Consider the following 13964-nt stretch of genomic DNA (forward strand, 5'->3'; position numbering starts at 1 on the left):
TTCAAGCTGTCAGAGCTACAACTGAACTTAGATACAAGAAGGACCAATTCAAAGTCAGACCTAAACCCAGATGTGTCATGAATCGGAACAGAAGGACCTGAAATTTAAGGTGAGACAGACAGTGGGATAATTCAGAGTTTATCTAGACAACAGGCTGCAGGTCTGTAGTAGCAGCAGCTAGGGCGTCTATCACTTAAAACTCTGTTGGAAAGAAACACAAGTTAGTGATGATGATAATTTGATGGAGCATGATTATCCAAGCGAGTCACTAACATGGTTTAACAGTTCAGTCTATTGGCAGAGAATGAGGTAGGATCCAGCCAGTGAGTTGGCAACAAGGTGCGGCGGGCGCCGCCCAGAGTGTCCCTGATGCTGCAGCCCTGGAGAACGGAGAACAAGCAGGAGTCCGAAGCCAGGTCAGGGAAAGAGATCAGAACAGGAAGAGTCTGGTTCAGAGGTCCAGGAGTCCAAAGACAGTTCAGGCAAACCATTCAGACGGGAACAGACAGGCTGAGTGGATGAGAGGCAGAACAGGTCATGATTAGGAAAGCAGAAACACTCAGGTTCCATAAAAAACACTCTCTCCACTGTGATCAGACAGGAACAGGCACGTTCACTGGATGAGAGGCAGAGCAGGTCAGGATCAGGAAATCAGAAACACTATGTTATGCTAAAATCTCTCTAACCATTGGTCAGCGAGAAGGAGGACAAGATCATCTCGCCGGAAAACTGGATGCAAGCACCTTAAATAGAGGCAGAAGCTGGTGGATCAAATATGCAGTGAATGTGCAATCAGGCAGAATTGAACAGGTGAATGGAGTTAGCAATCAAGCCAGTAATCAGCACCAAGACCATGACAAGATGTGATTCTGTTGCAAGTCTTCAATATTTGCAGCTCTTCATTTGTTTTGACTAATCTGGCAGAGCTGGTGGGAATATACCACCATAAGCCTACAGCTTTTATTGCAGCAAATGTAGCACTGTAAAACTATCACAGTGTGAGCTAAATTTCACTGACTAGTTTGGAACTTGATATCGGAATATACTCAATACAAGCCTTTTACTGAGACCATTTGTTTTAAACAAAGCTGAAACTGTTTATGCAGGTTCAATAAATGACATGCCACCTCAACTTTAACACCTACATATTGTTTTTATAAATGTTTTTTGCTATTCATAGCCCTCTACTTGCAGACTTTACTGCCCTCCTGTGGTCTTTTCAAAATATCCTGACTGTAGAGACGTGTGTAGTTCATAGTGAAGCCATTTTCTTGTTAAACTAACAAACAAACAAAAATCGGTAGGAGAAATTGGACATTTTCCATCATATTTACTCAGAGAACAAGAACAGTTGTCCATTAATTTATATTCTCAGTTAGACATTGGCTTAGATGGCGAGTTATACCCCTGTCTGTTACAAGATAATTCAGAACTAACACAAGCACACACACCGTTGCACAAAAGAGTGTTATTATTACCATAATGGGGAAATAAGTTGAGGTGGTGAAAGAGTAAAAATACCTGAGTGTTCACTTGGAAAATTAGACTCAACTAGAGACGCAACTCTGACACCATCTACAGGGACAGAGCAGACTGTACTGTACTTCTAAAGGAAGCTATAGGTCCTTAATGTCTCTGTTGCATCTTTATGCAAACACAGAGGGAGTATGAAGACTTCTGCTATGATCTGCTGGTGTAACATCAGAACCAATGACTTAAAGAAGCTCAACAGGCTGATAAAGAAGGTCGGCTCAGTTCTGGGAACTAATCTAGAACATCTGGAAATGATTTTACTTAGATTAATAGTTTACTAAATGAAAAGCATTGTGGATAATAATGACTGCCTTCACAAACTATTCTCCAGATCCACTGAAAGATAGACAGCAGACTCACAACTATCATCATAAGCAACAACTTCAAAGAAAACTCTATGGGCTATTACAACATTTGATTTCTCTTTGGTATTATTATTTTATTTTATTTTACTTAGATTGAAATAACTTACATAATGGTAAATAACCTAAAATTCTATATATATGGGTGAAGGATGAAATTCAGAGCCCCTATAGAGAAACCACTTATTTATAGGAGAATGTGTAAATTTAGTAAAGGATTAGCTGCTGCTTTGCGCTGCCAGTTAAACATTAGTCTCTTCCATATTATCAATCAACCTAAAACAGTCCAAACCAAAATATGTAACTTAATGAAAATAAATCTTATAGATTTTTTGCTTGTTTGTGTCACTAGGGATTTTAAAAGAATTATTTCAGAATGTGAGACCTTACTGAATGCAGAGATAATATACTGTGATCTTAAATACATGCACTTAGATTACAATTGATATCTTACTGTTTTTATGTACTTTTGTTTATGAATGGTGGCAATAACTGGAGGAAATTATAAAGAAAATGATTACGTTTTAGTGTCTAGAATGGTGATCAACTCTGTAAGCCTTCATTTTCCTTTACACGCCTCTCTTTCTAGCTGAGTTTAGCTTACTTTAACCCTGCTCAGTCATATGATATTCCCTTTTTTATTTACTTTTACATCTCTATTTCATCAAGGTATTTCCCTCGCTGATTTTACTTCACACTTAACAGTTAGTAAATGCAAATGAACAATATATGAATACATTATATTTTAGTACGGTAACAATGGCTCCATTGCATTGCATTGATTATAATTAGACAAGTAACTATTTCTGATTTATTCGTTTTTTTTGCAAAATTCCAGATGTAAATCCAAAACCAACAAGCTGTTGTTTTAATAATGCATGGTTTCTTTTCACAGAGAGGAAACACAATGCAGTTCTTGGAGTTGTATTTAGAAAGTAGAGGTTGTGGTCAGCAGCAGATCAAACTTTGCAAATGGAAAATTTTCCAGGAGTGACTGAAAAACAACCTTCGAATGTATGCATAAACCACCTGTTTTGTAAATGGAAATCATCCGAGGGCCGCAAATGGCCCCCAGGGCCTAACCTTGGACACACCTGCTTTAAATTCATCCCTATTGTAACACAACTTAGCAGCTTACAGGGAAGAAGTTTAGCTTTCTGAACCAGATTTTTAGGATGCAACTAGAACTATATATTATATATAACTATATAACTATATACTAGATATATATTGGAGAAATCTTTACATTTTGTATTAAAGATGTCAGAAATATATAATAATATTAAAAATAATTATAATACTAAGAAGATATTTCAGCAAATCTAATAAATGTACGAAATGGTCTGTAATTGTAATTCTGTGTAAATTTTTGCTTCAATGAACTTTAATTGATAACTATCTTTTCATTAACACATTTTCTATCATAAAGAAGTTTAAGAAAATAGTAATTTTTCAATTTATTTACCATATATACTTTCTAAACCACAAGGTGGCGCAAATGAATCATAGAGGCAAGCAAGGAATCCACCAGAACCACATAAGCACAAATGAATTGAGATAATACAGAAGCAAAGTAACACAGGCATTAAAGTTTGTATTTGTGTTGTATTTCCATTATAATATGCAGTCAGTAAACTGTAATCTGGGTTATATAAATTCTATTTTATGCTTTTATGTAAAAAAAAAAAAAAAAAAAAAGGCTAAATTTGGGTTGTTACAACTATCTTTGCTATCTAAAAGAAAACACATTGTTCTGTGCAGATACGGATCAGAAAACTTCCTGCAGCAGTAGGAGCAAGACTTATTGTCCTCTCAGCAGGGCAGTGAGTGAAGGTGCAGGCCACCCATCTTGACTCATCCTACACATTCCAAGATGGACTCAAGAGGTAACTGGAGAGCTGAGAGAACAGCAGGACACCTTTGATCACTGTAGTCAGAGTGAAGGGCTGCCTAAAAGAGCATTCCACTGACTTTTGGGACTTACAGACTGCTGTAATGTCAATTTAAACCTAATTGGATCATTTATATGTTTTTAAGAAAAAGAAAACATTTTTTTTTTTTTACTGTTGGCGAATTAGATTGTGTTTAATAACATTTTGTATGAGAGGAAGTCATATCTGCTCCTGTGGTGTTTACATAGGGTTCAAACAGAGTAACTTCCTTGATTCTTGCTTTTTGGACTCTTCCTTTTTAGGCAATGGGCTGCTGCCTCGTACGCCCTCTTGGGATTCTGTGGGAATTCCTGAGCTGGTTTGCTTGGCAGCTGGTGCTCAATCTTGAAATGTGTTTTGTTATGGGAGGTTGGGACAGAAAAGGAATTGGGAAAATAATGTGCTATGTTGGGCTACTGGTAGAGATGGGTTTGGAAATATGTGAGTGCTACGTTGTCTGTGTTTGTGTAGGCATTGCGCTTCGCAATGATTTTGACACTTGAATTTTGTTCACTTATTGTACTTCAAATTGAAGTGCTTTTTGTCTTCATTCATATCATGGCCCAACCCAATCTGTGGCATAAGTGTGACAATGCAGGAAATTAGCTGTTTATTACTCTATAAATAAAAAAAACAATAATTTTGCAAAAAATACTTTTTTTCAACATTGCTGAAGCTTAGTCTGATCTGATCAGTTTCAAAGTTCTTCCAGGGATTCCAATTTGAATTTACGTTTATATTTCTGACACATGAACATGTTTTTGTTTATTTTGTTTTATCATTTTAACAACGTCAGTCTAGTTGTATTTTTAGGGTTGTTGACCGACTAAAAAAAATGTGCGCCTTGATGAGTTCTTCAAAAATAAACTACAAATCGAATTCCTGTAATAGTTCCTGTTATCTGACCTTCAGCTCTGCCTATCTTTCTTGTACCTGTTGAATACAAATGAAACATCATGATTCTGCCATCATTATGTTCAATTGCAGGGGGATGTTATTTTTCTGGGTGAAAACTAAGTCATCCACCCACATTTAGTTTAATTTTGTGCTTTTGTTGTCCCACTGATTGCATTGTTATCTTGCATAATATATTTGCTTTGTCATCTTTTTATAAAAAAAAAAAAAAATAGATAGCATGATAAATAACTTATATCTTCCAAATGAGTGGTGGATCTCTGCTTGTCTGCCTTTGTGATTAGTGCTCTATGAGGTGGTCAACCTTTTCCAGCTTTATATTTATCCCAAACTGTATTCCTTGCCTCGTTGTTTTGTTCCTTAGTCTCATAAGGCTATTATTTAATGATGAGGGTGCCTCGAAAATGACACTTGGTTTGTTTACAGGCTAAGACTAAAATATTGTAATGCAAAATTGATACCTCTATTAATATGATGCACTACTTTGCAATGCTCTATCATGTTAGGTAATGAAGTTTATGATTATAGGTTTGTAAATATTTCTTCTTAATGATTCATATGGACAGGGACCAATGCTCCTGTAGAACTGGTCGAGGCCCCTGTAATGGCCCCTGTACTAAAGACAGAAACTGTCATTGAAAGGTCATTTTGCTCTATTTCATATTTTTACCTTCACTCTTTTATTTCAACAATGTTTTTAAAATGAAGGATTTGCACTTTTATTTAAGAAGTATTGAGACAGGATCATCGTTTCAGGGATGCACTCATTGCAAGTTTCAGGCTGATAATGTTTCAGGCTTATTTTATTAAAACTAAAAGAAAAAAAACCCTGTGAATCAGGGAAAATTTTTCAGAAATGTTTAAAATAACATTCTCAAATATAAATAAAATATTGAGAGCATTGACAAAGCCTTTGCAGTATATGTGGTCTCCAGAGCCCCAATCGACTCCTTGGTTCTGCGCCTCTCTTAATATACATTGACTCTTTTAGATTTATTACAACAACAACTGCAGTAAAACATAGAGTTCTAATTTAACACTAATTCCGAGAGAGACAAAATGCACTCATAAGTGTTACTTTAAGACTGCAAAACTTACTGTGTCAGTGCAGATATTAGAATACTTGGAGGACAGCAAGACTGCATCACCATAATGTCTGTATTGTGAAAAGATTGTGCTTATTATAAAAGTTTAAAGTGTGTTTCATTATTAGGTCACTACAATCATACATTTTCTATGCATATGAGCTCATATCTATTTATTGAAATTTAATTTCGCTTGAGTAACAACTTCTGTTTCTGTTGTAAAAAAAAATTTAAAAATTAAAAAGCAAAACGACACGTATTATTATTCAGTGTAAAGTGGTTGGAATGCTTCAGTAGGCACATATTTCCCTTTTAGGACATGTGGATCTATTACGTAATTTAGAGAACGCCCGGATCTAAGGCCAGCTAACTCTGTAAGAGTGGGAGGCATTAATGAACGACACCGCTTTTGACCAATCAGACACGAAAACTCTTTCCGTTCGTTCCCTGATTGGTCAGATGGTTCTCTGACGTTCAGTGTCTTTTTCTTTTTTCTTTACGTTAATGGCTTTACAGGAGTAGTTGAAGTCTTTACGCAGTGCCCTGGGAGAAAAACGGTTGGCGGAGTGCAAGCTGTTTTTTTTTCCCTCGCTGGACTTTTGTGTTGGGGAACCTGCATTAAGTTATTGAAGATAATTTTTTTTTTTTTTATTGAGTAGTGTTTCAAAGTAGCCAAGATGCCGGTTTTCCACACGAAGACCATAGAAAGTATCCTGGAGCCGGTGGCTCAGCAGATATCCCATCTGGTAATAATGCACGAGGAAGGTGAAGTTGACGGAAAGGCTATCCCGGACCTGTCTGCGCCGGTGGCTGCTGTTCAGGCGGCCGTTAGCAACCTCGTTAGGGTGAGTAACTTTTCTCCCCCACTCCCTCCCACACTTGTCTGTTAAACTCCCAGGTCCAGGCTAACGAAGCGCGCGCCTGGAGGGGGGTTGGACTAGCTTTGCCTACCTGAAGCTTTGTCACAGGTTTTCCCTCTCGAAATGAGCTAAACCTTAAAATACAACAATTTTAACCAACGGGATAGTGTGAGAAAACTTAAATGTTAGCAGGGAACGTGTATGGGGTATAAAACTTTCCTGAAGTGGATGTAGTTGGGGCAAAGGGCAATGACGCCCTTTTTCCCCCTTCAAAGTGTGCCCTGCCCTCCCTACGTAGGCACTGCTCGATGCTCACAGCGGCGGTGCGTTCGTGAATCACACCAATGGTCAGCCCCTCCATTTGCCACCTCACACACTCCCACTCAAAAACCCAGTGAAACAAGAACAAACTTCAGGATTTTATTAGAAACCTTCTCTTAGGTTGTTTACAAAAAATCTACCTCTTCAAAGTCCTAAAATATAACTTTCATCATATATCAATAAAAGGCACGTTTATTTGTATAGGACAGTTTATACATATATCAAACCAAAATTTGTTGCTGTATATAACATATTAACAGATATACATTTCAAATAAATGGATAAAAATGGGAAATAAACTGTTACTGTATATACTCTATTTTTTTTAGGTTTTTTTTTAGATCTTGCCATGAGACAGTTTAAAAAGGGTTACATGACTTGTATTTGTCTTTCTGTTAAACCCAAAGTTGATATTCACTAGTGTAGAATGAGACTCGTGCGATAGTATCAAGGTGCCACTTTATTGTATCTCTTATACCAGGGGTCTTCAACAGGGGGTCCTTGGAGGTACTGCATGTGGGTCGCGAAAGTTTTGGTTGATTAGACTTTTTTTTTTTGTTTTTTTTATTGCCCTGCCCCCCCCACTGCAATTTTTTTCCTACTATTTGAAATGTCTTTAAATACACATTAACATGAATTCAACACACTGTAGTAAACAGATAAATTGAGGAAGATGATGTCTTTCAGTCATCAATGCTCACATTCAGCGACACACATGATCTCTTTCAAGCTGGGCACCGTTTCATTCACAACACCTGTCCCTTCAACCAGTAATCAGAATCAGAAATACTTTAATAATCCCAGGAAGAAATGACTTTTGTTACATTACTCCATATGTAATAGATTCACTATTGGACCAGTATGATATAACACAATTTCATAAAATATATATTTAATTAGGGAGTCCCCTTTCCATCTCGCCATTAGTTTTGGGGTCTTTGGCCTTGAAAACGTTGAAGACCCCTGTCTTATATTATATCCGTTAGTTGTGCTGTTCTTTTTACATCTCTCCTTGCAGGTGATGAAGCAGACTGAAGTCGTTTTATCATTCTCTCTTTCATCTCTTCTTTCTTTGACCTTTTCTCCTTTTTTCTGTTTTTCCTTTCCTGTCCTACTTACAGTGCGGTGTCCATAATCTGTAATACTCCCGGCATAATCATTATAAAGCTATTTATATGCATAAATCAAGCGGAACACTTTGGCAATAGCCGTACTGCTCCACTTGTGAAAGCAAAATCTTTTTGGCTCTTTTTAGGCATCAAGACAATTATTCTTATTGCCACATTGCCAGACAGGACACTGTTAAAAGAGAAAAAAAAAATCCGTTTTTTAATATACATATATTATTTTTTGACTTTTAAATATAGTCAAAAAAAAAGATTTATGAAGTTAGAAATTTAACACATCCTTGTCCAGTGCATACTATTTTCTTTATTTATTTCCACTTTGTTATTAGTAAATTGTTTGTTTATAAATTGAACTGAGATAAATATATTTACAGATACCACAATAGTATTTTTTGCTTCTTAGCTGGAACTTAAATGTTTAATGTCTGGTAATTATATATATATCCAGACCATGAAATGAAAAATATTTAGTTTAGTTTATATTTAGAGTTAATTGTAATCTATACGTAGTGCTGTTTATTTTGAAAGTGTTTTTTATTTCTTTTTTTAGAAGGACGCTGTTTCACTATCATGGAAACCATGTAAGGAAATAATGCTGTTTCCTTCTTTTTTATCTTTAAAAGACAAACCCAACATGTTGTTCACCCCCTGTCAGTCAGTTCAAAGCAGAGGCCGTTGTTGCAGGGTAATGAATTTAAACAATTAATGTATCAAAATTAACTTTTATTCATCTTCTGCCGCTTATCACACAGGAATGATTTTTATCTCAAGTAAAAGGCGGGGGAGAGATGCTAATGCACCCAGCAGTCATGGTTCTTGACAGTGGGGGGAAGCCAGAGTACCTGAAGGGAACTTATGCCGTCATCGTAGGTCACTCTAAATGCAAAGCGCTCCCATACAGCAGACCTATAAAGTGCTGCTGGCGCTTCTTCCAACTCCTGTTCTTTCCCACTCGCCATACCCACACAATTCTCCACAACAACTGATTTTCTTTCTGCTACACCCGGCTACACTGCTTCGCTTCTTGTTCTTGTTTACTACTGGTGGTTGGCTTTGGTCGCAGTACCGCCACCTTCTGCTCTGGAGTGTAAACGCTTCGCCTAAGAGAAAAAGGAGCAGCTCATGAACCGAACGAAACACACGCGAACCGAACCGAGACAGTCGAACCGAACGGTTCGGAGGGTTTTCAAAAACCGTTCCATCCCTACTGCATTGCTCTCCTTTTACCTGAATAACAGTGTCAATGTGGTTTAGAGGTTAGTCTGAAACTGCTGTGTTGTTGAGGAAGCTTGTGGCCAGTTTGTGGTGAGAGGATTTAAATGGTCTAAATAGATGTGTTAGCTGTGACCTTAAACTAAATGGAATTTAGTTAATCTACATCAGTAGTGTTATGGCTGCTGGAATCCTTAATGAAAACAACTTTGACTGTGTGTATCTGACCTCTATCTTCATACATTGAGGCTCTTGTCCTCTACTGGGAAAAAATAACATTGAGTTAAAAGATTAGTTTTTATCTTTTAACTACTCATTTGCAATCCAGGCATTCAGTGTCTTGCTGTTCTCTAAAGCTGAAGTTATCCCTATTTTTTTTTTACACTTTTCTCTTTCCGCACCATATATTTTCCTTCCACCGAACTTTCTATTCATATGGCTGAATATAGCACTCCATGGACCACAGTTTCTTCAGCAGATGAGCTGTCTTGGCTTAAGTTAGCAGTCTTCCCAAAAGTTATGCTTTCTGAAAAAACATTTTTCTGTATTAATAACCTGACATCTTTTTAAGTTTGGGTTTGATCTAAATTAGATTTTATATGAATCAAGATAAAGACCACATGTTTTCATATGCAGCGGGTTACTGAAGATAATGTCTTGGTTAATGCATTGTTTGACTGATAAACCAGGCCGGTCCCTGTTGCTTTAAATATAGGAACTGTCCTAACTGATCTCTGGCCATCGTATCCGGACACATGACAACATCCTCCCGTAGTGATGAGACATCCCCTGCTCCCTAAACAATCATGAATTAGTCGGATGTTTCTAACAGCGGTCTGAATCAATGCACCAGTCTGTAATTATTTCCAGTTGCTGTAGCAACATTACAACATGAGATCATTGAAGTTAGGTCTCAGATGTAATTGCTTTTGGTTTCAGTCCCTTGAGTCATAAACCACCAAGCTTAGCATAGAGGAACAGCCCTTTGTGTGGCTTTTATCTTTGGCTTCTTCCACTTAGAGAACTTTTTTTTTTTTTATTTAACCTTAAGGGTTTCTCTGACCGGGATTAACTTTGCGAGAGAGGATTTAGCTGCCTATTCACGCTTGCCTAGGAGCAAATCCTTTCCAAAGAGATGAGGTGCACTTTTTCATAACTTGAGAAGAGTGTAATCATATTATTTTATAAGGCAATGTAGAACTGGAGTCATGAACGCTGAACTGAAAGCTTGAAATGGCCACAGCTGTGGTGTCTATTTAACCATAGACCACTCAGTTGGTCTCTGAATGTAGTTTCCCCCACATGTCAAGCAGACAGGCATCAGTTTTTGATAAATGTGGTATTTCTTTTTCAGGAAATGCCAACAAGCCAGCAGGTTCGATTGATCAAAGAACTTGTTTTAGATGACTTTAGTTTCTACTCAAGTGGATGACAGTGCAGTCTTTCTAAATCAGTGGCCAGCAACATATGGAGCTGCTAGTGGCTTTTTAGACACTCTTTAATGGCTCTTCATCATTTTGGTTCAAAGTAGTAGCTAATTTTTTGAACAATAGATATATTGACAGATGCATGTTTTTATTTTTCACTGTTTAATTGCATTAAATTAGCAAAAACTGAAATAGTCGTCAACTAATTCAGTAATCGATTAGTTGTTAACTTGAGTACAGAGACTGTAAAACATGCTTTTAGCTGCCAGAGCGGCCCACTTAGAGCAGTAATAATATAAAAATTGTTAAAAAAATATACAAATATTTTGTATTTAGGATTTAAATTTTTTTTTTTTTCTGTTAATATGCTCTACCCAGAAGTCCTGAAGTGGAAAGTTTAAGTTTTACCTATTTTGACTTCGTAAAAAATCTTCTTTAAGGAACCTTTGGCTATCCAATAATTGATCGATTAATCAAAAAAAAAAAATTGACAGATTAACCAATTTGAAAAATTATCATTAGTTACAGCCCTGATATATATTGTTTTATCTTTTTTAAGTGGTAAAGTTATGTTCAATAACTTGATTTTCCCGAAATATCATTAATGTATAGATGTGTTTAAAAAAAAGTTATTTTATTTATTATTAAATGTCATGTAATTCACAACATATATGTACTGCATAAGAATTACATTTTTTATATATATATATATAATATATATATATATATATATATAATGAGAATAGCAGAATGCAGGCGACGTTCTGGAACAGAATTTTGTGATGACATGACTTGTGGATGTCTCTGCAAAGAGTTTATTTACTAGCTGTGGTGCAAGATCTCTGAGATTACAAAATATTGCGTAAAGAAGTGCATGCAGTGACTTGAAGACTCATTGGTCTGATAAAAGATCATGACTGGTCGATTCGTCTGCACAATGCAATGCACTTGCAACACCCCAGCTTGTACTTAGTTACCGGTACTGAAAATTTGCCTTTTTAAAGGAAATATAGATGATGTAAAAAGAGGAAGCATATATTTTTTTGGTTTCTGTGGTATTTGACATAGACAAGTTTCTTGATAATTTCAATGAAACCGTTTTCTGGAAGGCTTTTCAGAGCACAAAGGTGTACCATGCTGTTTGACAAGTGGAACCACTTGACCCTGTTAGCCATTATGTCATTCTGGAGACAGTCCAGTCCTCGTTGGTTGAATCCAAGTAAATTTCCAAAATTTAAATTGGTTTCTGACTGAAGGCAGAAATTCTTTAAGAGGTCATACTCCACCTGTTTTTATTTTTTTACTCTACGGGAAGATCATTCTCAAGATGCAGCGACTCTGTGGAGTGTGTTGAAAGGGAAGCTCAGGAAGTCAAGTCAGGAAGGCCGGTCAGCTGTCTCCTCCACTTGGGACTTGATGCTGAGCCAGCTCTAGGAAAAGCCCATGACTTTGATTATGGATGGGCCGTCTGGCGCCTGGTCCTAACCAAGAGTACAATGCACCTGCACTGTTAACCCCCCACTCCCCAAATTCAAGATCAAGTTGTGCAAAACTACTTTTTTCTAAACCTTTTTTTTGTCTTGCTTTGTATTATTTGATCTGCTATATAACTTCTGTTCTGAATCTGAAACAGGAAACTTTTGCTTTTACTGAAAGTATCAACTCAATGCTTTGTGCAAAATAAGCCAACAGAAGTTCTATAGAGCTTTATATATCATTATTGTGTGCTTGTGACTGAAATGGTTCAAATAATTTTTTTTCTAAACTTTTATGGCAGAGAATTGGCGTCTGCAGTAGGTTTCAAATGAATGCATCCTTGTTAACCAATAAACTTAAATAGATGGAATGAATCATCAGTTCCCTTTGCTCCAATGATAAAGTATTAGTTAGATGAAGTACCAAAGCAGTTTACCAAAACAATATTCCTTAAAACTGCCTTACAGCATGATTCAGGCCTGTTAAGAATGTTATTGCACAATCTCAAATCCTATCATGACTTTTATTTATTTTTTTCTTGAACCCACCGTAAAAAGAAGTTGAACATTTTTGAGTTTCCTTCAGAACATTACATCCTTTTGGATAAAAATAACAAGTAAACTGGTTTATGACACGTTACTCAATATTGCCTGGTTCTACCATCATAATAATAATTTTGTTTTCTTTGAGCTATTCAAAATTGTCCTTCTGTTTACTTATTTATGGTAAAAGATAATGTTAACTAATTTCTTAAAAAACAGAGTTAAAAAATGTTTTTCATACTAGACTAGGTCAAAATGATGACCATTTAATTTAGTCCTGTGATAGTGAAGGGGTTAAACCAGCTTCTTCCTTTCCCTTTAGATCTAAATGTAATAAATCACGTAAAATAGTAGAAATTGGTTTTAATATGTTTAATATGGTTTATAGTCCTATATCAAACATCAACAGACCCCCTTCAAACAAGAAAAATGCTACAACAAAAACCTCTAGTTGCCCTTGTCTTTAAGTTGTTGTTGGTTTGGGGAAATTTAAACCAAATCTTAGCTTTTACTACTTGCTATATTTTCCTGACGAGCGCATCGCTCACACCTGACAAACGGTGAAGCGCCTGGAACACGAGATGCTTGTGACTGTGACATACCCTCCCTGGCTCTAAGAGCTGTTTTTACCGTGGCCGAGGAGGCAGCTTGATTTGTGTCTCTCATCACCTCAGATACACCGCGTGTAGCTGCTGCTTCCAGAACCAAATGAATAAATAACGTCTGGCAGCGCTTGACAGACGCATGATAAAGGCATCGACCTTCAGTGCTACCTCTCAGCCAGACAGCTCTTTATTAGTCTACCGATAACTGATATATTAAATTGGAAGTTGCCACTGAGATGATTAAAAGTAGATGATGGGATGCGGTGTGGTAATCAGTGCTTTGGCTTGTGATGATATTAACTACATTTAGATATGCTGAATTCATCCTTATTTGTTTTTGAGAACTGTGCTTGCTGTTGTATCTCATCATGGTCACCATGACTATCAGAACATTGTGTTAAAGCTTCCTAACATGTAGAAAGGCAGGCTGTGTCCTCCTGGCAGCCTTGAGGTTCTGACAGTAGCCCTTTTTTTCCCCTCCGTAGAGCGACGGGTGACTGCTAACAAAGCCAAGTCTGTTCCAAAATAGCAGCCACTCTATCAGGCTACTTCACAGCAACACAGGGTT

At 36.8% G+C, this 13964-nt stretch overlaps 1 protein-coding gene across 2 annotated transcripts in view; it reads left to right on the forward strand.

Annotated features, from left to right (window-relative positions):
- Positions 1-6339: 6339 nt before the first annotated feature.
- Positions 6340-13964, forward strand: part of LOC119774931 (vinculin) — a 36476-nt gene continuing 28851 nt past the window's right edge. Inside the window, exon 1 of one of the 2 annotated variants that reach the window (XM_038272706.1) lies at positions 6340-6671. In XM_038272706.1, the coding sequence (XP_038128634.1) occupies positions 6504-6671 (168 nt within the window). In that variant the 5' untranslated portion in view covers positions 6340-6503. The remainder of the gene's footprint in view (positions 6672-13964) is intronic. The other variant, XM_038272707.1, reaches the window with a different exon arrangement.

Source organism: Cyprinodon tularosa, unplaced genomic scaffold (assembly GCF_016077235.1).
Source record: "Cyprinodon tularosa strain WSP-4 unplaced genomic scaffold, ASM1607723v1 ctg84, whole genome shotgun sequence".
Lineage (NCBI taxonomy): Eukaryota > Metazoa > Chordata > Actinopteri > Cyprinodontiformes > Cyprinodontidae > Cyprinodon > Cyprinodon tularosa.